Source organism: Uranotaenia lowii, chromosome 2 (genome assembly GCF_029784155.1).
Source record: "Uranotaenia lowii strain MFRU-FL chromosome 2, ASM2978415v1, whole genome shotgun sequence".
In the NCBI taxonomy this organism is placed as follows: domain Eukaryota; kingdom Metazoa; phylum Arthropoda; class Insecta; order Diptera; family Culicidae; genus Uranotaenia; species Uranotaenia lowii.
The window spans coordinates 353,006,833-353,030,155 of record NC_073692.1 but is presented as its reverse complement, the minus strand read 5'-3'; the positions used below and the strand labels follow the sequence as shown (position 1 = coordinate 353,030,155).

At 39.2% G+C, this 23,323-nt stretch overlaps 1 protein-coding gene across 5 annotated transcripts in view; it reads left to right on the top strand.

Annotated features, from left to right (window-relative positions):
• The window catches only part of LOC129749707 (6-phosphofructo-2-kinase/fructose-2,6-bisphosphatase), a 140,940-nt gene extending 117,727 nt beyond the window's left edge, over positions 1–23,213 (top strand). Inside the window, exons 4-8 of one of the 5 annotated variants that reach the window (XM_055744760.1) lie at positions 5,339–5,596; positions 5,664–5,882; positions 5,943–6,177; positions 6,243–6,370; positions 20,587–23,213. In XM_055744760.1, the coding sequence (XP_055600735.1) occupies positions 5,339–5,596; positions 5,664–5,882; positions 5,943–6,177; positions 6,243–6,370; positions 20,587–20,643 (897 nt within the window). In that variant the 3' untranslated portion in view covers positions 20,644–23,213. Of the gene's footprint in view, positions 1–5,338; positions 5,597–5,663; positions 5,883–5,942; positions 6,178–6,242; positions 6,371–19,972; positions 20,394–20,586 lie in introns of those variants that run through there. The other 4 variants (XM_055744759.1, XM_055744762.1, XM_055744761.1 and 1 more) reach the window with 4 other exon arrangements.
• Positions 23,214–23,323: the final 110 nt, after the last annotated feature.

The following is a 23,323-nucleotide window of genomic DNA, read 5'->3' as shown; positions in this document are numbered from 1 at the left end:
TTTCTCTTCGATAAATTGTTAGTTATAATTAAATACTTGTCAATACTAAAATGGAAATAATGAATATGTCTATTTTTCGTCATCTACAAGTCAAAACCTTTCACTTGACCGATCAAAAGTTGAAATTGAAGCTAAACTGATTTCTCGTGGTTCTAACACTAGTAACTTGTACTAGCAAACTCGCGACACTTTTTATCGTCACCTATAAGTCAAGCTAGCTAAACGTTAATCATCACTAATTTGTTTTAACTTCGCGTTTCATCTCCCCTAAGACACGGCAACTTATTAATATACGCATTTTGGATAAGTATCTGATTTTTATTTTTTCGATCAATGAACTTCATAACAGTCGAAAAGGGACACTTTGACATTTTTTTCAACGACCTTCACACTTACTAAAATCCATGAATTTCATTGCGACATACGTAGAATAAACCGAACTAATGACATTCGCTAGGCAGAAATGTTGCGAATGTCATTGCAAAACTCAATGACATTTTCATTCGCGTAACATTTTTTTTATGGCTGTCAATGTCATTGAAGTCTCTGAAAAATGTTATGGTAAATGTCATGCGACTGTTACGAGTTAGAATTTCATTTCAATGACATTCCAAAGCCTGATCAAGAATGTAAACTCTAACCTAGATTCTTTGATAAAATTAGCTTATAAATCAATAAAATTATAAATTTTTCGAATTATGAAAACTTCGCCCAACATCTTATACGAAAATCCATGAAAAAAATATATTTATTACCGTTCGTTGTAAAAAAATCCGGACTTCGAGGGCAAACATTAACTGTGGAAAACCTTCTTAGTAATACGCAAATAAAACAGAAATTTCGATTAATGAATTTCAACAACGATTCAACGTCGAACGATAAAAAGACAGATCACAAAAACTGGTTTTGATTTAGTGATGAACCTTGTTTAATAAACGATGTTGAAGGTTTTTTTATGTTTGCTTTTAAAATTTTTTTTCGCCAAAAATTTGTAGTTATGGAAAATTTTCTTTCTTATAAAGAGCATTATTTTATGTGCGACCTACCGAAAAAAATGGAATTCGAATTGGCACGTTGGTTCGAAAGGTTTTACGCCCTTTTTCTAGATGGTACGCTACACAGAACTGTTCTGGTTCGTCACAAAACTGAATGAAACAAACCCGATCAAGAGGGGAAAACAAAATTATATCAAGATGAGATATTTTGATACTATTTTTTTCTGTCTAAATGAGTAATAATTCAGTACTCGTAGGATGTTAAAATATCTCAAATTATATCAAAAAATCTATACGATCATAGCTAAATTATATCAGTTTTGATATGATCAGTTGATATGCTTTTATCAAGATTATATCTGGTTCAGATAGCATAGTTTGATATTAGGCAGAACACATCCTATCAAAATTATAACTTATCAAGATATGAATGCTTCGAGAAAAATTTCTAGTGGAATGTCAGTAACCCACACTATTTGCTAAAATCATGCTCCACTTTTGGTATCCCAAAAATTTGATTTAATTGTATGAATCTGCTGAGCGAAACTCATAAAAGTACGGTTCGATGTCCGTGTTTCATGGAAAGTTATATGCATATCAAAATAAGATACGGTTATAATATATTATAACAATTTGAAACAAATTCTTTATCGTTGAAAGTGAGTTCAATCCTATTCAAGAATGTCAATCAAAATAAGATATAACCAAGATTCAAGAAACTAAAAGTCGAACATTTTGATAACAATATTCTAACTTAAAAAGTATATAAATATCTCGTTGAGATATGTTTGAGTTCTTATTTTGATATGCTCAGGATGATACAAATTCGTTCAAGGTTTGATTATTTAAGAAAAACTTTTCATTACCTATGTGATTAATGTTTTGGATTTCTATGTTTCAACAATTTACTTCCTTCCGACGATCCGGCTCGGTGAACTCCCTTTTTTTCTTCTTCAATGTTCCGTTTTATCGGATGAAAACACTTTTGTATCCTCTCGAACATTTTCCGTGTCCTTCCGCACAACCGTGGCCGCTAAATCCTGCTACAATTTGCACATTCCGTCCCTTCTCCATTCGACTCATCCAGCCAGCTGAGGGATAATATTGGCTGTTCCGGAATGATGAGGAAAACACTTCGTAGCTCAGTCTGGCCAATCTGTTATATAGTTTTATGATGAGAACAAGCACAACCATCGTTTATCTTCAGCCTTCGACGATATCAGATGTGTTTTTTTCCTCGATATTTTGACAAAAGGCTAATGATCAGTTTTGTCTGAAGTGGTGTTAAAATACTGTGGTGCTTGCGATGAGCCCATCGAGCGGGGATTATCCCGGTAGGACTGTTCCGGAATGGTTAGACCGAGAGAACCTACACGGCCGTTTGTATTATCTGACCCTGAAAGCTCGAGACGGATACGAGTTGCCGAAAAACCCCTTCGTGATATCGCGATTCATAGCGGAACATGTTGGAACTATTGAAGGAGGCTTTATTGAAAGGAGAAATAATTGGTACGTGTTGAAGGTGAGAAATAAAGATCAAGTTAGGTTGCTTGCAAAAATTACTCAACTTGGTAATGGTACTCCAATCTTGATTGGCCGCCATCCTCAACTCAATCAAAGAAAACTCGTTGTTACCTGTAGAGATGTAGATGGCATGTCTGACGAAGAACTCCTGAGAGAACTGACACCGCAAAAAATAATTGACGTCAGGCGTATAACAAAAAAAACTACCTCGGGTATTGTGGGTACATCGACACTTGTACTTACGATTAACAGTACAGTTGTCCCAGAATATTTAAACTTTGGATTGTTGAGAGTCCGTACCCGTACATATTACCCACAACCCCTTCTTTGTCGCCAGTGCTTGAAGTATGGTCACCCAAAGGTAAAATGCCAACAACAGACACGTACGTGTAAAAACTGCTCTAAGTCACATGAAACAGAAGAGGATTGTACTTTACCCAGCTACTGCCACAATTGTTCAGGAAAGCACGGACCACTCGATAGATGCTGTCCTTTGTGGATAGCAGAAACAGCGACGATAAAAATGAGCATCGATCAAAACCTACCGATAGCCACAGCCCGAAGAATAATACGAACCAACAGCAGCAGCACGAGCTACGCACAAGTAGCAAAGCAGAACACATCCCAGTCGAATGATGGACGAACACAATACGCAAATTTAGCACCGCAACAATCGAACCAACAGCAGCAGCAAAAACAACAACAACAACAACAACAAGGAAACCAACTGCAGAACAGCCAACAGAAACGAACGAGACCGGACAATACTACACAACCTCAACAAGCAGTAACCGATGTTTCAAAGCAAAAACAAAAATTGGACACCGAATCACCCCCCCGGAAACGAAACCCCATCTTAGCTCAGACCTCACCTCCAGCACCTTCAAGCCGTGAAGGAGCTAGTGATGTTGAGTGTACTGATCCCAATTCTATTCCCCCAGGAGGAACTCGATCAACGCGTAGTCGATCACGCATCGAAATAAAAAAGTGATCTCTTCTTCCTACCCCTTCCCACATCCCTTTTCCCTTCCCTTATCCTTATCTTATTTTAATTAGTACTAAGTGGATTCCCCGGCAAAAAAAAAATTTAGTATGAAGTAAATGCCTAAATAAATATTTTTATGAATTAAAAAAAAAAAAGCACAACTAAATGAAATCTAACGCAAAATTTACCTTTCTGCTCCTAATTTCACATATTTCGCGCGAAACAAAACTTTTTCCTGAATGAAAATAACAATTTAACCTCGATAAACGAGTTCGGGAAATAGTTACTTTTTTGAAAGTTAATTTTACCGTTTTGTTCAGTGCAATCCAGGTCAACTTCACCTCGCTACGAGGGAAGCTTTACCTCGAAGATGAAGTACATTTTTTCTATCTGAATAGTACCACTCTGTTCTCCTCAATTCAATTTGTCTGCTCGATTCAGGTAAACTTTACTTCGTTGTGAGGTGAGTTTCACTTCGATGAGGTAAATGTTACCTTTTTGGATTTCACAAGCATTCACCTTTTTATCTCGGTAATTTCTACCTTTTTATTATTTTCCGTGTACGATGATTTCAACACAGATTACAACAGGCTGCACTATTTTTTAAACTTTTCGAACCAATTCCCATACAAACTTTGAACTTTAAACTACATCCCATAGCGAATCTCAGAGTCACCAAAATTTGCACAGTTGATATTGACCATGAAAGAAACCGAAAATCGTTTGATACGTTTTTTGCGTAGAAAAGATTTCAAAGATCCGAAATTTACGAAATTTCTGTGGCTCCAGAGAGTAATTGGTCTAATCATTGTTTTTTTAATGTTAAATTTCACGACGATAACTGTTCAGGTCGTATATTAGAGCAACGTGGATTTCGAGCAATACGAGAAAAATTGATACTGATCAACAAACGCAAGATTAGGCAGAACACTTCTCTCAGGGCTGATTAATGAACCACTAACACAATGTTTGATCTTTAAAGACTCTGAACACTCAGATTATCTGCTTAATTTGGCACTGAGACTTATCAGTGCTGAAAACTTAATTTCCACTCGATTATAATATGGTAAACAATACTCCGAAATAAGTTTTCCTCCAAGTCTCATCTCCAGATACATCTGACGTATCGCATAATTTGGCACTAAAGAGTTTATACTCATCATATCTTCAATTCATTCTTCAAATTTGTCCATCCAGTGGCTTGACGACTTCCCCGAGGTTTTCGGTCTTCCATGGCTCGCGGCTTATCAAGTTCAGGAGATTCGTGAGATCTTGAATACCTTGGAATTTTGATAGTACCCAGAAGGCTTTGGAGGTTCATTAAACCTTGAAAGCTTATTACAATTTGAAAGCCGGTCTGGCTCCGAAAATTCATCGAAGGCAGAGGGTTTCCATGCCTTGAAGATTTCTCAGGCTCCGAAAGATGGTAAGGCTCTGGTGCAATTTCAGTTTCTGAAGATTGTCAAGTGACTAAAGTTCGTTAAAGCCTAAAGGTCATTTACACTCAGGAGGTCAAATTTAAAGATTCGTCAAGCATGTATGCTACCTCCGTTAAGATCTAATATTACATATCCTTCTGAAGCCCATCCGGCTCTGAAAGTTGTTATGTTATGGAATAGACGATCGACAGTCGTCAAGGTAAGATTAGAAAAGGGCTTATCATCAATCATTCAGGAATGGTTTTGGTTTACAAATGTTGATAATAATTGTTGCTATTGATCATCGATTTTCCTGTGATGTATTTCATGACATTTCAAAACACAACCTGTCAATTTCTTTCACTGATTAATCTTTCATTTCTCCAACTTTTATGCAAACTTCCAATCCATCACAGGAAGTGAAAGTGAGCAGCCCCGACTACCGGAACATGAACATGGACGAAGCGCTAAGCGATTTTCGACTGCGCATCGAACACTACCAGGAACGCTACGAACCCCTAGATGAGGACATCGAGAAGGACCTGTCGTACATGAAGATCTACAACACCGGCGAAAAGGTGGTGGTCCACAAGCACGAGGGACACATACAATCGCGGATCGTGTACTACCTTATGAACATCCACATCACCCCGAGGACCATCTATCTGACCCGGGTTAGTTTGAATTTGTTTTTTGAAGACTAGAATTGGAAATTAATCAGTTGTTTTATTTCTTAAACAGCACGGAGAAAGTGAGCACAACCTGAAAGGTCTGATCGGTGGCGATGCCAATCTGAGCGAACGGGGTCGTCGATACGCAAACGCCCTGTCCAACTATATCCAGGAGCAGCAGATCGAGGGTCTCCGGGTGTGGACTTCCTGGCTGAAGCGCACGATACAGACGGTAGCCGATGTCAACGCACCCCAGGAACGCTGGAAGGCTCTGAATGAAATTGATGCCGTAAGTATTGATATACAGGTTAATAGATTAAACAATAAAGGATCGTCTTTGCGACCCTAGGGAATCTGCGAGGAAATGACCTACGAGGACATTCAGGACAAGTTCCCGGAGGAGTTCAAGGCTCGGGATCAGAACAAATTCGCTTATCGCTATCCGCGTGGCGAGAGCTACGAAGATCTGGTGGTCCGGCTGGAACCGGTCATGATGGAGCTGGAACGGCAGGGCAACGTGCTGGTGGTGTCCCACCAGGCCGTGCTGCGGTGTGTGCTGGCGTACTTCTTGGACAAAACGGCAGGTATGTGACCCACGAAAGCTTTATTTTTTTAAAACAAACTATAAACTTGAATCAAATTTTTGTAGATGAGCTACCGTACTTGAAAGTGCCGCTGCATACGATCATCAAGCTGACGCCGGTTGCCTACGGCTGCAAGGTGGAACACATCAAGCTGCCAATCGATGCGGTGGACACGCACCGGGCCAAACCGGAGGTAAGTTAGCAGCAAGCTTCTGTTCTGAGCTAGTAGACCTTTTGTGTTCCTTTTTAATACGTAAATGTGCTGATGTTTGCTACTTACTTGTGACGTTCGGTTTTGACTTTCGTTGTGAGGTTTTCCTTTTTTTTTGGAAATTATCAAAAATTAACACACTGCTCGGTACTTTGCTACGCTACACGGCGATATTACAACATCAATCTGAGTTTGTTTAGTAGGTTTATTGTTTTGTAGGTACTGAGGCATTAACTCTATTTCATGTAACTATTAGTTTGGTACTTTAAACTACATATTCCGTCGGTAAAAAATTCTTCAAATATTCTGTGCATCAATTGCTCTGTTCTAAAGAAGACGAAATTTTGTTCCAAAAATTTCAATTCCTATTTTTCACCTGTTAAGCACAGTGAAAAAGTATTATTTTATTTTATTTCATTTACGTGGTTTTCCGCTTCACGACATAACCAGATAAACAATATTCCTCTAATTAACTCGGTCAATGGCAATCGTTCTCCAACTTCTCGGCCATCCCACATTCGCCAGATCACGCTTCACTTGGTCTAACTTTGGTCTAAAAATGTATATTTTGTTCCAAATTCTCTTCGGTGGAGAAGTACGTTTGTCGCAATAGTGGAATCACTTGGTATTTTGTTGGAAATTTAACACACTATGTGTCCTTGCTCTTAAGAAACCCTTCTAGGTATTTATATTTTTTTTAATCCTGTTATTCATTCATTACTCATTCTAATCTTATAATCTTTTTTATCATACAGTAACAAATGTTACTCAGTTAAAAAGCCTGGTTTACATTTAACGGAGGATTAAACAACAAGACCAGTTGGATTTTCATCTTTTAACAAAGCTGCTTGTGTGTAGCTCATAAACTTATTCCTGGGTTAGAGTTATGTTTAATTGGGACGCAAATAAAGTTGTTTTTTATTTAGAAAAAATAGCGTCGTCGCGCTGCGCGTCAGGGAGAATAAGCGTAAATTAAAGAATTGCTTTGATTGTGATTTTTGCAATTACAAGAATCGTTGTATGCCGTCGGTAAATGGCGACTTCAACGTCGAGACGCTCATGAAAGTTTGTTGATCCTGAGTTTGAACTAGTTTGATACAGATGGCATCGTTTGCGACATGGTCCCGGATAAAGTGATGCTTCACGTCGATGTGCTTCGTTCTTCGGGTCTCACAATTCTTTGCCATGAACTTACACCCTGTTTGTCCTAGAAAATCTCGCAAATCTTCCAGTATGTCTCGGAGCCTCGGCTATCGCAGTACTCAAGGCATCGTATTCTCCTTCACTGCTTGAAATCTGGGCCTTTCGTTTTCAGCATACTTAGTCTGTGTATCTGGGAGAAACCGGTAGTCGTAACTACGAAAGTAATCACGAAACCGGGGAGCGAGCGCTTCCTTTCGCTGTGCCTCACCGACGTTTGTCCTATGGGACTCGGTTGAAAGCTCAATCTGCGTCAACGTATCCAATCATCGAGGGACTAGACTTAAACTTTTGCACTGCAACTTTCATGTTCGTGTACCTCGAAGGTAACGGACGACGCGCTTCAGAGGCATGAGGTGGACTGCAGTTGGATGTTGTTGGTAACGGCCCAAATAACCAACCGAGTAACAGATGTCCGGACGAACACAACATGACATTTATAATTAAATTTATCTCTATGGTTACATATCTAATCTGTTTAATAATTAAAGTGTATGTTATTATTTGTCTCATCGATTGCTACGATGAGACAAATCTCAACATTCCCTCTCAACATACACATTCGCAGTCTCCTGACTGCCTTCGGCGGCTCCTCCCGCAGATGGGGCTACTCCTTGTCAACGCACGCACGGAACACGCTCATGCCCCTGTTGCAACTCGATGACCTTCCATGGCGACAGTTCGACGATCTCCAGTGGATCTGGCACGACGATCTCAAGTGGCTTCCGACGACCTCCCAATGGCTCTGGCCCGACTACCTTCTATGGCTCTGGTCTCGGCGCTCTTCCTGCTCGAAGCTTCCCGAAGCCTTTCCTGAGGCCTGGCGCTTCCAGTGGTTCAGCTCGACGACCTTCACTTGGCTTTCCAGTTCGACGACCCTCCATGACAAGTAAGTCCTCCAGTGGCTCTTGGCCCGACGACCACCATCTGGTTCTTGACTTGACGACGTTCCATGATACCGGGCGCCAACCTTCCATGGCTTTCGGTACGACGACCTACCAGTGATTCTGTTCCGCTTCTAAGGAGTGTTCATTTTATAAAACGGACACTTTGTTTTGACGATATCTTATTCATTTATTGACCAAATTACATAGAGATTTCTGTAAAATATTGCAAAACTAGTCCAAAACAAGAAGAAAGTGAGACATTTAATCAAAAGTTTTCAACGATAAAATTGGTGCACTTTTCCTCGAACTCCTCTCATAAGCCTCTTTACAGTTTCCGGCTTGACTTTTCGGCTGGCTCGTCGATGGACTATGCTTCTCAACCATCCTCCCGAAGATTGCGCTTGATGATTGCCCAGTAACGCTCTACCGTGCGCAGCTCAGGACAATTTGGCGGATTTTCCTCTTTCTCAACAAAACATATCTTGAAAGAATTCAGTAGTTTGAGTGTAGCTGAGGCGTAATGTGCGGAAGCAAGATCAGGCCAGAACAATGGTGGGCTTGTATGATGACGATAAAGAGGAACAAGGCGTTTTTCGATGCATCCCTTACGATAATTTTCACCATTGACGGTACCTGTTGTGAAAAATGGCTAACTTCTTTCTCCGCAAGAGCAGATTGCTTGCCAAACAAGCACTTTTTTTGCCAAACTTTTCGATTTCAATGGATCGCTTATCATGAGGTACCTCCTTACCAACAATTGCGTTGAAAAATTGCGGCCTAGGAAAAGCAGCTGTATCCAGTTTGCAATAAGTTTCATCGTCCATCAAAATGCAACGGTTACTTTGCTTCTTCAAAATCGTAGCCAGTCTTCGACATCGCTGCTTCGCCCGTTCGTGCTGTTCCGCGCTCCGTTTAGGATGTCTCTGCTTCCTGTAGGTCTTAATGTGGTTCCTTCGTTTTATGTTTTGGATGGTCCCAACGGAAATTTTCAGTTTCTTGGCAATTCTTCGAACAGAGTTGTATTCATGTGACAACAAAAGCTTAACACATTTCTTCTCGATTAGTGGTTTCACTGTGCCTCTTCTGGATTCGGATCTTGGCAAATCTTCAAGAGTATGGTGCTCTCCAAACTTCCTGATGATTTGATAAACCGCAGACTTCGATCGTTTCACGAGCTTTGCAATATTTCTACACGATAGTCTATCTGAGCTGTACTATTGAATTAAAAAAACACGGGTTTCTTTATCAATTCTTCCCATTTTACGAAATTCAGTCACTTTCTCACAAAAAAAAAAATGTCAGTGCTTTGACAACAAACTTTTATACACGATGAAACCAATTTCATCAAATTTGGGTTAAACGTCAACTTTTTATCGTAACATCTAGGTGTCCGTTTTATAAAATGAACACTCCTTAATAGCTCCAACCCAACGACCTTCCATGACACCGGTCCGACGACCTCCCAGTGACTCCGGTCCGACGCCTCACCAATGGCACGACGACCTTCCGCTGGCTCCCGGCACGCTGACCCTCCAATGGATTCTGGTCCGCTTCCAATAGATCCGCCCCAACGACCTTCCAGGACACCTGTCCGATGACTCCCTGTCGTAGTCCTCACTTCCGTTCCCCGTCAATATCTTAAACGCACATCTATACCTCTCACTTCACGCACGAAAGTTCACTTTAGTTAACTGAACGAGACCGTCAACAATCTGCTGTCCTTGCTCCTGTAAATATTCCTCGCGCTGGCAGAGGCAACAACAGGACATTCCCACGCGGACAATCGTACAAGTTTAAACTCTCTGATTCTCGCACTAATTATCTTTTTTTCTTCTTTATTTGGCTTCGTCTGACACGACTGCCTAGGACCATTCTGGCCCAACTTGCCTCAATTGTGTGGATAGTTTTTGTTGTTGAATATAGGACTATTGCTTGAGGGTGTTCTTGATGTTCTTGATCGGTGGGTATCATCATTGTTGTTTGTGTTTATATTGGAATTTTGACTTTCTTGATATATTCCGTGATTTGGTTTAGTGATGTTTCGCATTCTTCTTTCAGGATGTTTAATAGTGGCTTGCAGTTTTCTAGTATTGGGAATTCCCCTCGGATGTTGTTCAATCTTGGACAATAGTATAGAATGTGCTCCAAATCCTCTGGTACCCTACATGTTTCGCAGAGTTCATCTGGCTCCAGCTTCCATAAGAATAGTCTGTTCTTCGTGAGGACATGGCCGGACCTTATTCGGCTGAGTAATTTTTTATCGCTGTTTTTGAGAATCAGTTCTTTGAACCAAGGTGTTTTCCTAGGAAGTGGTTCAATCTGGGCATAGTACTTTTCTTTGAACAGAGATACTCGACGGTACTCCCTCTTCCAGTTGTTCCAGGCTTCGTTCTTGGCCACCATGAACACGTCTCCTAATATAAGTGAGTTGAACATCGTCTGCGGTTGGTCTGTCATTCGTACTGCTTCTCTGTCTACGATTTCGTTCCCCGCTATTCCGCAGTGACTAGGTATCCACTGGATTACTATTTTGTGCTGGTTGTTTATGCAGAGGAGATTGAAGATATTCCAGGTGATGTAATTTACAATTATTTGTTTTGTGTGGAGAAGCATATCGCAGCTGCTTGCAGAGTCTGTCATTATCACCGTTTTATCGTATTTGTTTTCTATGGCCCACTCCACAGCTAACTGTATGGCCATCAGTTCTGCGTTGGATATTGACACATTTTCGTTGGTTTTTTCAGCTTTTTTGATTTTTTTCTGGGGGTCGAAGAAAGCGATGGCGGTCCCAGCTGTTTTTTTGCTTGCATCGGTAAAGATGATATTGTAATTCTTATAATCGGTGTTGACCTTTTCCCGGAACAGTGTTTGCCATTGCAAAGATGAAAAATTCGTTTTTTTCGATTGACCGTCTGTTAGGGTTCTTCTAACAGCATTGGTCGGATTCCAGCCTGGTTCATTGTGGAGTATGAGGGTTTTGTGTATATTTGGGTCCTTAGGATGAGTTTGGGCAAACAGGTCGAGGTTTTGGTCGACTATGTATGTCAGGTAAGATCCATTCCAGGATCGAGTGTCGATTGTCTTTTGGATGCAGGCTGCAAGCTGATTCTGGTGATAGTAGCTTCTGAGGGCCTCTCGTTTCGTCAGAAGTTCTATCCGGAATTTCATGGGGATTTGAACAGAGTCAGACAGAATAACGTGGATTGGTGTGGATCTAATGTACCCCATTGAGATACGTAGGAAGGAGTTCTGGACCGTTTGCACTTTTTGCAGATTACATTCTGCGGCCCCGCCGTATACCGATGCTCAATATTCCAGCTTGCTCCGCCCCAGGGCGTTGCTTATTTTGATCAGCGTTTCTGGGTTGGCTTGTTTATTCCGGCCGGCTAGTAACTTGATCAGGGGGATTTTTTGTTTCGCTTTGTGGCACATATCCTCGATATGTTTCCGATGTCTAAGCGAACGGTCTAAGGTGAATCCCAGGTATTTGTACGTGTTGTCGATGTTTACATTGGTGCCTTTTATCTGGACGTTTATGTTTTGCGTATTTTTCTTGGTGAAGGGCACGATCACGCATTTATTGGGATTGATTTCTAATTTTAATTCCAGCATTTTGTCTGCCAATCGGTCCAGAAACAAATTCATTCGGCTGGCAGCAGTCGCTAATGTCTCGTCCTCTACAATGACCGCTAGGTCATCTGTGAATTGTACTAGCGTACAACCAGCTGTCCTGATATTGTGCAGCGAAGCAGAGTACAGGTTAAATAAGATGGGCGAGAGCGGACAGCCCTGCGGTAGTCCTTCTGTGGCTTCTCGTTCAACCGTTCCGTCCTCTGTGTTCAGTAAGAGCACTCTCGCACTAAGGTAGTTGTGTAGCCAGGATATGATCTTGTTCGGAATTTTGTAGTTCGCCAATATTTCTAACAACTTCTCTGTGTCCACCCTGTCGAAGGCCCTCGATACGTCCAAGAAGGCTACCATGCATTCCATTTTTCTGTTCTTGGCCTCCAGAACAGTGTTCACTAGGAAGTTCACGCAGGACTGGGCAGAGCAGAAGTTCCTGAAACCGAATGAGTTTGCTGGCAAGATGTTGTTGACTTGACAGATGTTCGCTAGTCTGTCCTTGATTACCGAGTTGATGAGTTTCAAGTTGATATTCATCAGGCTGATTGGGCGTTTGGAAGAGGGTCCCGTGAGCTGTCCTTTTTTGGGAATTGGTTTTATTTCTGTGATCCTCCACCGGGGGGGGGGGGAATCTGACCCGAGACAAAGACGCTACTAAGCATCTCACAGACTTTTAGTTGCATGTCCAGGTTGAGGCCTTTGAGAATTGCGTAGGACATCTTGTCTTCCCCGGGGGCGGAGCGTTTTTTTTCTTTTTAAGGGCGTCTAGCAGTTCCCGAGCCTTGAGAGGGTGTTCGAATTCCTCAAGTGCCTTGTCCGTGTTTATGGTCGGGCAAACTATTCGCCTTCTTTCGTCCCTAAAGTAATGATTCATGAAATCGATCCCTTCCTGCGCCGTGAGTTTTTTAGCTGAGTCACGTCCTCCTGATATCGAAACATCGATGCGCTTGGCAATGTTCCAAACATGTTTAGCGGGGGTATCCTCGTCTTTTGCTGATAAGCTCGGCGATGTATGAGCGCTTTTCCTTTCTGAACTCCTTCTTGAAGACTGCTCTTTTCCGTTTGAGCTCGATGTAGTCTGTCATCGATCGGCTTTTGTTGTAAGCTCGTAGGGCTTCCCTTTGCTCGTCGTAGAGTTCGCTGATCTTGGGTGTCCACCATTTTTTAAGGTAGTTACATTTTTTCTTCCTGACCTTGTACGATGCGGCGTTTATATACTCTTCAGAGATGGCTTGCATCTCTTCTGGGTCGTAAATGAATTATGGCTGGATTCCATTCAGTTTTTCGATAACTTTTTGTTGGTTGACTTTGGTGGTTTCACTGTCGAAGATCTGCACGTCACTGGAGATTTTGACCTGTATTGGTGCGTGTATGCTCTAGAAGTCTTCCTCCAGCACTTTCCAGGTGGCCTTTCGTGCTAGTCCCGGGGTGACCAAGGAGATATCAATTGTGGATTGGCGATTTCCAGGGGAGCTAATTAGTGTGGGAGACCCATCGTTGAGGAGTATGAATCTGGAATCTTCGATCAGCTCTTCCAACAGTCTGCCCCTGTAGCAGCTGTCGAATTCTGGGCTCCATGCCTCGTGGTGCGCATTGAGATCCCCCCCTATGATGATTTCCCCAGAGATCCTGTCCAGCCAGTGGAAGAATAATTTTAAGTCTTCCACGGCGTTTTTCTTCTGCTGACTGATACTGAGTGTCCAATCTCCCCTATCTGGGGGAAGATAGGCGATCGATTCAGCTCCCTTGATAATTTTGACTGCAGCTGCCTCTAAAAAGGTGAAATCCGGAGTCTCGACTTGCTGCTGTGTCAGCTCTTTGGCAGCAAGAATGCCTACTCCTCCGTACCCGTTCAATCTTCTCTTGGAAGTTAGATTGAATCCCTTGAGTTGGAAGCTTTCCCCTTCGCGCAGCCAGATTTCTTGCAGCAAGCAGATTTTGGAGTCGGATGTTGTTATTAGTTTTAATAGTTCTTCTCGTTTGACACTCGGTCGGACTGATTGAACGTTTAGTTGTAGAATTGAGATGTTGTTAAGCATTCTGGATGTCGTTGATTATTCTGGATGTTTCATAATGTTGACTTGTTGCTTCACTGTTGATGATGTCGTTCAGCCTTCCGTATGTGAACAAGAGAATCTGTATCCTTATCGAGAGCATTCAGCTTCAGGGTGATCTGGTCCTTCAAAGCTATGAGTGGTCTCAACCAGATCCTTTCTCTCAAGCTTCTGATGAGTTCTATTCTTATTGAAGAGACTACTTGCTCTACGAAGTTTGTATTGAAGACGAAGGTATCAGCTGCGCTCCTAAAACTGTCGTTTCTTTCCTCCTGGCTGTCTGCCCCTCTGCTCCGCGAGGAGCTAGAGCGGTGTCTCTCGATCCGTGTTCTTGTAGATCCTTGTGTTGCTTTTTCATTTCCCTCCAATGACGGGAACTCATCTTCATTTTCTAATTCCAGTCCTTCGAAGCGGTTGCTTAGGATTGGGAATTGAGTGGCTGCTTCTTTGTATGATATACCATTTTTCCTCATTGCGCTTATTATCATTATTCTTCGTCGGCGTTCCGGGCAAGTGGGTTCTTCAGGTTTATGATTCCCCTTGCAATTAGGACAGAATGGAGGTTTGGTGCAGCTATCTCCTTTGTGTACCCTGGCACACACCGAGCATCTTTGGACCCCTGAGCAGAACTTAGTTTTGTGTATAACTCGGCTCTGAAGGAACAGCCGTAAAGCTTGATTTTATTTGGAACCTTCTCGCCTTTTACGAAGACCTTTACATTTGTAGTAGGCAGCAAGTCTACGTCTCCTTTCCTCATAATTCGTTCGACCTTTTTAATTTGTTGGTCACATTCCATATTTTCAGACAGTTCCTTGTCTGAGTATTCCGTTGGAATACCACGGACAAAGGCAATCGTATCTCGCAAAATATTGGGGGAGTAAATTTTTAGGTTATGGTCCGAGAGCTTCAATTTTTTTAGTTCGGAAGAAGCTCCTGGAGAGTCCAATTCGAGCTTGAACCGATAGCGTCCAATCGCTTTGTTTCCCTATCTCTAGGGGATGTTTGGAGGTTTGTCCAGCGTAATCTATGGGCTCCAAAATCACCATCACGGAGTTCATTTCTTTGCTTCCGTCTGTGGGATTGTTCTGGGTCATCACAGGGGGATTAGCACTCCGTGTTTGCTTGGGGATTGCTCCGGATGATGTTTTGGCAAGGAACATTGTGTTAGCGCTAGCTGAGGTCTTCTTGGCCGGCTGAGTTAAGCTTATCCCTTGCTTTGTGCCTAGCCTCTGGCTTCTTCTTGCTTCTGACCATTGCTCTCCAGCGCTGGCTGGTCTCATCATTTTGATTCTTCACCTTAGCTCTTTCCTCTTCTTTGACTTCTCTTCTTTCACGTTTTTATCTTTCTTCACTTTCTTATCTTCTTGCACTATATTTACTTCTTTGACTTTCTTATCTTCTTAAACTTTTTCATCTTCTTTCTCGCTTTCTTTTTAACTTATCTTCCTTTTCTTTCTTCACTAAGGCCTTATTTTCTTTTTGAAATCTTCTTTATATGCCCTCGTGGGCGTTGGGTGCCCTCCCGAATCTCCCCAAATGACAGAATATCACCCGGCAAACTTCCGCGATTCACTGCTCTTCAACGACCGAGACTTTGAACGAACCGGTAGCGTTGCTCGCGCGACACCTCTTTTTAACGGAGCACCCACAGCCCCACACTGACACCCTTCTAAAGAAAAGGAAAATGGCGGGAGCCCGGCCCACACAAAAAACCCCGGAAAACTCGCGAAAAGCACTAAATTTCACGGCTATCGGCACCGGAGCCTGTCCCCGGGACTCAACGGAACTATTTCCCCACTTTTGGGCGGAAACAAACGCGCACCACTAGTAAAAATTTGAGAATTTCGCGGATGATAAAGAAAAGCACTCCCGACGCCATATGCTTCTACCCGCCAAAAAGACTAATTATCTCACACCTAAATCCACACACTTATAAAGCATTTCCCGACTTGTCAACCGAACAGCTGATTTCTCATGTTTACAATTTTCGGCACCTGGTGGTAGGGTAAAAATAACAACAACACTACGCATGTTTAATGGCGGGATAGTAACGAAACCAAATTGGCGGTGTAATAGTTATGCATAACCATGGTTATTCAAAGTTCTTAATTTTTTAAACTACCTCAAATTAAATAACTGTAGACATGAAATACTTTGAAGGTAATGTTGATGTTATGTAATGTCAATTTGAAAAAACTAATTTCTTTTGAAGAAATAATTGAACAGTGCAAATCTCTCAAGTTCAAAATGGCGACCAGTAGGTGTTTACATTTTTCAAAACAAAAACAAAAAGCTACCCTACCATCATCTGTCTCAGGAAATACTCTATGGGGGTCAGTCCAGCTGCACTGCTGCCAGCTGAAAAGTTTTCGTACAGAGTGAGCTCTAATGTAAACAAACTGAGCATATTTATGTGATTTTGAAATAGTGATTTAAAAGGGTTGGAAAAGTTATTTTGAACCGTTTTCTCAATGATTTTACTGTTCAACGTTAGTATTATCAAATTCTGTTTAGAAATTTTAATTTCGGACAAGGATATAGTGACACAAGTACAATTTATATTCATAGTTAAGTTCTTAACAAAATTCAACCCTACGTAAATCATTATTTTAAGATAAAATCACTTCAAAAATAACTATTTGTATGCAGTCATCATATAGTAAACATATTACTAGATCTAAATCAATTTTTCACCGAATTTTGGGAAATGAATCATACAGTTTTTTATTCAACTGAAATACTCGTTTATGGAAGAGCAATTTCGAGTGATTGGATCAAATTGAGCTATAGAAAATCTATAGAAAATTGTATTCGAACTGAGCAAATAGATCTTCTCTGTTTGAGGGTGTGTTTTTTAAATTGTTTCTAACAAAAAATTACAAATAAATAACTGTTTCCTTCCTCTTCACAAAGGACACGGAACGACTTTTTATCATTTTCTCTAAGTTACGCTTTGAAGACTTTCACACTCTATCACGCACCCAATCATGATTTTGGATACAGCCAGATCTCCAAAGATTGTCATTCCAAAATAGGATATAAAATTATTCTATTCGTTAAATTTAAATCCCGAAGCTTTGGCTGGTCAGTTCGAACGTGAATAAGCCTTAGAATATTAAAATTCCAGAATAAATCGCTTGTCACAGCAACTTTTAGATACTGCGAAGTTGTAGGTAAAAAAGCTTCCTTGTTCAGTTTTTTTTTGTCATTTCTTTTTTTAACTAATTAAGGCCGTGATTAATAAAAAAAATCACATTAACTAAGACTGTAAATCCTGATAACTCCAAGCATTAAGCATGGATGAATAAAAAATAATGTCTTTTGTTGAAGGACATATTATATCTACCCAAAAATTTTACCCTTTTTCTGACAGTATTGTCCATATGATGATATATCATGATCATTTTAGTAAAATCCAATAGATTTTTTCAAACGCGTTATTTAGCTCAACAAATCCATTCCGACGACTATCGGAACATATTTTGTTTGAAATCATTAAAATTAAAAAAAAAATTATAGGTAGGAAAATGTTGTGAAACTCCGACTATGTTTTGTTTCTGCCTTTTCAAAATTAAAAAAAAAAATAAAATAAGCAAGCATTATTTGATAAACAAACCCGAATGACTCGAGTTGTTAAAAGGTCTCTAATCAATGATAATAATAATTACTATTAATAAAGTTTATTTGAAGTCCTTACATATATGATATGGAATTGTAAGGTTTTTTTATTCAGTTTGTATTCAATCATCTTAATGATTCTGGTCTTGGTTGTAGGAGCAGATATAAATAAATAACAAAAAACTTACCGATGAAGTATATATTTCAATCGAATTGTGTCCATAATCAAGCAAAATGAAGTAAAAAATAAGCCAACTTTGAATACGATTTTACTCAGCTTAGCGGCTAAATAAATAAAAATCTCTATCACTGGTGCTTTTTCAACTATTTTTCTTCAGTTGAAAGAAGAAAAAAATTTAATATTGTCACTTTTTAATTAATAAGTTATCCTTTTAAAACAGGTAGTTTTTGCAAACGAATTATCACCACTCACTTCAACCACGCATTACTCGGCTTTACTTAGCTTAATGAAATTTAAACACAATAGGAAAAGATTCTTGAATCTTCATTAAAACTTTTGGTATGATTAGTTTGTTCGAATTAATTCGTATTAGTTGGAAAATTCAATTTTTAAAATGTAGTTTTTATGCAACTTTTGTTTACGTTTACCTTCACTCTATTCAGCTGTCAAAAAGCAGTGCGCCCGACCCGAATTGTTGGTCCTCCTGTCATTAATGTTGTTCTCCCATTCGACCATGGTAATCCATCATATCGATGTAGTGGAGCGTGGTACCACAAGCCCGATTGTTCGGGGTGCCCATAACCTCTTATAGTTTGTGGTCTATAAAGAAAGAACGCAGTTAGACCAAACCCACCGGGCGTTGCTATTTCGGTCGGTATTTTAGAAGTTTTGATGGGTTGCGATTTCATGTACTTACTGATTTTCGCACCCATTGTTGCCATACAGGTTGGTATTTGTGTTTGTTTATTTTCTGATAGCGACGACCGGCTGCGTTGCTACCGGGTTGCTACATAAACGAATCCTGTAACAACCTACTGCTCGAAAGCTATTTCTCGAATCAAGTTAGCGACTGTTGGTGCGATGATGGGTTGATAGATATGTTGCTGAATGTACTCGTACCATTGGTGGGCCTGGTCTTAGGTAATTAAATTAGAGCTTTTTGATTGGGGTCTTTACAGTTTGGAATTGAACTGACAATGAAAATTTCAAGCTACAGATTGCCGATTGCTTAGATCTCAACAATATCTGAAAATAGTCCTATGAAAACTATCGTCTGGATTCTGTCGTTTGAAAAATCATATCAGAAGACCATTTTAGTCTATCTTGTATCAAATAAAAAAATGTTCTGATTTATTATACCTAACAGCAAGTTCACTGGTGTTGGGAAAAAGTGGTAGAAATTTTGACATTCTGACATTCTGAAAATTTTACCATGCAAAAATGTTTTCAAGATCTTGGGGCGTTGTATTTTTTTGCAACACTGTTTTTATTTCAGCCGTATGTGATAGAAATATTGCTATTTTTGCATCACAGCATGCGAAAATACAACACGTGTTGTAAAAAAACTAGTAGGCCACAGATCTTGAAAATGTTTTTACATGGCAAAATTTTCAAAATGTGCCGTAAGTGTCAAAATTTCTACCACTTTTTCCCAACACCAGTGAACTTGCTCTACTAAGACCAGGCCCACCAATGATTGCTAAACCTCGAATCGAGTACATTCAGCAACATATTTATCAACCCAACATCGCACCAACAGTTGCTAACTTGATTCGAGAAATAGCATTCGAGCAGTAGGTTGTTACAGGATGCGTTTATGTAGCAACCCGGTAGCAACGCAGCCGGTAGTCGCTATCAGAAAATAAACAAACACAAATACCTACCTGGATCGCAACAATGGGTGCGAAAATAAGTAAGTAGATAAAAACGCAACCAATCAAAACATCTAAAATACCGACCGAAATAGCAACTTGCGGTGGGCTTGGTCTAATAACGGGAATGGAATGAATCATCCAAAAGGATGAAAATCCTAGAAAAAAAAATCTGATTTCATAAAAAGTTTACCGATGTAAGCGAACTCCTGCCCAAAACACTGCCCTACTGATCATGCTTGCTATTAAAGTTTGACGTTATGTTTGAGTGGCGTAATTGGCTTTGGTAGTACTAAAAACCCCTAATTTATTTTTAATTTCAAAATTCTAAACTCCCTCGCATTTCCTCTTCCCTCCCAACTTCGTAGACGGTCGAAAGCGAATTCGTCGAAGCCAGCCCGGGCGGCCCTAGCAAGGTCAGTTCCGTATCCGAAGATATGGCCGCCACCACCACCCTTCCCAGGCATCTCGAAAACGGCAGTTGCTCGAGATGAACAGAATCTACCATGCAGGCTTCAGAAATAATGATCACTTCAGCTAGACTTTATAGGTTATACCATTTGGAATCGTTATCATTGGATTAGGAACAGAAACGGGTTAGACTCGCGATGTCAAATATTCCATAGGATGTGAAAATTTTTAAAGCAAACCATTAGTTTTGATAGTGGTGGGTAATTCTTGTTGTGTTCCTTTTAACCTTTTTTGATTGTTTTAAAAAATATTTTAGAAAAAAAGGAAAGTGAAACTGTTGATCAGAAATCTATACAAAATCATGTCTGTTAGTTGGTTTAATAAAGTAAATTAAAAAAAATATCGTTCGTTCTATTTTAATCTGATGAAGTCCGTCACAAGAAAGTCGAAACGTCAGCCGTCGATTGTTGAACTATCGTAAGAAATTTTATTTCGAAATAAATTAACAAATTGTGTGTTTTTACCTAACATCTGTCTTTTTTTCTGTGTATTTCTGTTTTCAAACCAATAGGTTCCCGGTTCTTTGGATCCAAAATTTGTCACTAAAAGGCCCGGAGATTCATCTTAAGAGCAGTGGAATGCGGAGAACTCTAACCAAACATGGGACCTGACCCTAGATGAAACATAACCCCCGGGTTCCGTTTCAATTCTTAGCCCGAAAAGTCGCTAGCGTTCCTGTTTTGATTCCCTGTTTTTCTAGAAATTCTACGATGTGTGAACGTTCGAATTATGAATGATTTTTGGGTTTTCCATACAAAATTATCGGTGTGTGTGTGAGTGAGATCCAAATGCGATTGTAGCCCGAAATTAGTGAACCTTTTTGTTCAGTGTAGTGTTGTTTTTAAATCGTTTTCCATATTCGATAAGTACAACTTATGTTTTATTCGTACTCATTCTATTCCGTTAGGATAAATAATGGTTAAATTTATTAAATCTTTAAACCCCCTTTATGCAATTTGTTATGTTTTTTTTTTGATAAATTCCATTCTAAATCTAGGTGTTTTAACGAAGTTTTCTACGGTGGCTGGCGAATGACAGAAATCAAATATTAGAAGAAAAAACAGCCCTAAAACATATTTTCTATAAGAAAATTCTACTCAAAACAATCCAAATATTTTTCGTATTTTTTATTTGAATCCATACTGGGTCTTTTTCACCTATAAAATAACATTTAAAAAACAACCTAACGCTTCTCAAAGCGAGACGAGAACAATGGAACTCTTCAAGAGACTTAACCCCATCCTTATAAGCATAATTTACAAACTGTTAAAAGTAATCAAATCACGATTATACACGTACCTTTGTAGGAAAATTATTCTTAACATACGAGTATGCACAGAAAGCTGATCGCGATTCACCAAAAAAAAAAACGATCGAATTTTATTGAAAGGGAGAATCAATTCGATTTCAAATGCGTGTATATTTACATGAACAAAACATACTAAAATACAATAAAGAAATCTACTACACAAAATTTTTCGGAAGATTTATTCTCAAATGGAACTTGTTGGATAGAGATCTAGCTGAGATTTAATGAGTGAATGTTTGGTAGTTCGAAGCTGCGTTTTTTTTTCGTTTTAACTGGCACTTTTGCAAATTTTCTCAGAATGTATTTTATGTATTTAATCGCTAGAACCTGAAAAACCTTCTTATCGATTTTGTTTTGTGCAAAATGATTAAATTACATGAGTTTAATCAAGTTCAAGATTAAAATAGAAAATCAGATTTTTAGCCCCTTAAAGTATGCAACTACTTTCGTCACAGTTTTTTAAAGACTTCAATGCCCGTTTTTTAAGAAGCAGCAAACCCTCGAACAAGGCAAAATTAGTTTTACAAACGACCATAAATAAAATTAAGACAAGAGTTGGTAAATATGATGTGTTCTAAAAACTATCAAAAGATTTGGGTGGCACAATTTTATTATAATTTCTCAACACAACCTGTTTTCTGATTGAAAATATAGTTTTGGAAATGTTTTTTTTTTTATTTTGCCAAGGTAAACCAGATATTTTAATTTAAAATTTGATTTTTTTATTAATTTTTGTGATTAGTGAGAAAGATGTAAAAATACTTGGAATTCTTATGCCAAATTATAACTCGCGTGAACTTTCATTACGTCGTATGAATTCACAGAAAACAGCTGCAAAAGTTATCAAGCCAATTTTAAAATTTGTATTTCACATGAAGAATATGTTGTTCAGGCTACAAATATTCTAAATGGAAAGAAGTTGCGACAAGTTTATGTAATTTTTTTAATTTTTTTCCTAATAAAACTCTTTGTTTACTTTTAGTTTCAAATGACGTAATGAAAGCTCACACGCGATTTATTCGCTGGAACCTGAATAACCCTGAGTTCCTAACGATTTTTTGTGCAAAATGATTAAGTTACATGCGTTTAATCAAATTCAAGATTAAAACTGAAAATCAGAATTTTTAGCCCCTTAAAGTATGCAACTACTTCGTCAGAGTGTTTTTTTTAAAGACTTCAATGCCCGATTTTTTAAGAAGCAGCGAACACTCGAACAAGGCAAAATTAAAGATTCACAAACGACCATAAACAAAATTAAGACAGGAGTTGGTAAATATGATGTGTCCTAAAAATTATCAAAACATTGGGGTGGCGCAATTTTGTTACAATTTCTCAACACAAACTATGATTCTGATTGAAAATATTGTTCTGAAAATGTTTTTTAATTCACCAAGGTAAACCTGATATTTAAATTTAAATTTTTTTTTTTGAGACTAGTAAGAAAGATGTAAAAATACTTTGAATTCTTATGCCAAATTACAAGACCAATTAAGGCTTTCTTATTAAAAGGTTAAAAAAAACTGGATACATTCTACTAAAAGATTATTGAAAGCATATTTCAAGTTCTGAACCAAATTATCAACAGCAACAGGTTTTATGATTTTCAACTTGATTGCAGTTTATATTCTCGTTTTCGGCTTTCATTTTTTCCTTTTGGTCACTCCAATCATGTAAAAAAAAATAAAATAAATCAAACGAAATTAAATTTTGAACAAACACAATAAATAGAATCCTTTAAAAGAGAATAAAAGGGGAGATAAAATCTCGTGTGCGGTAAATCGAAGTTGAAAATAAAAATGAAGTATGGGATTTACTTTATCAGTACCTAATCTGTTGTCGTCTGTGATTAATCGAAAGAACGTTCCCCCTCTTAATTTATGTTATGCTGATACATTTCGAAATAATTGCGATTTCTTTGCAGAAAGCCCACCTCGGGACG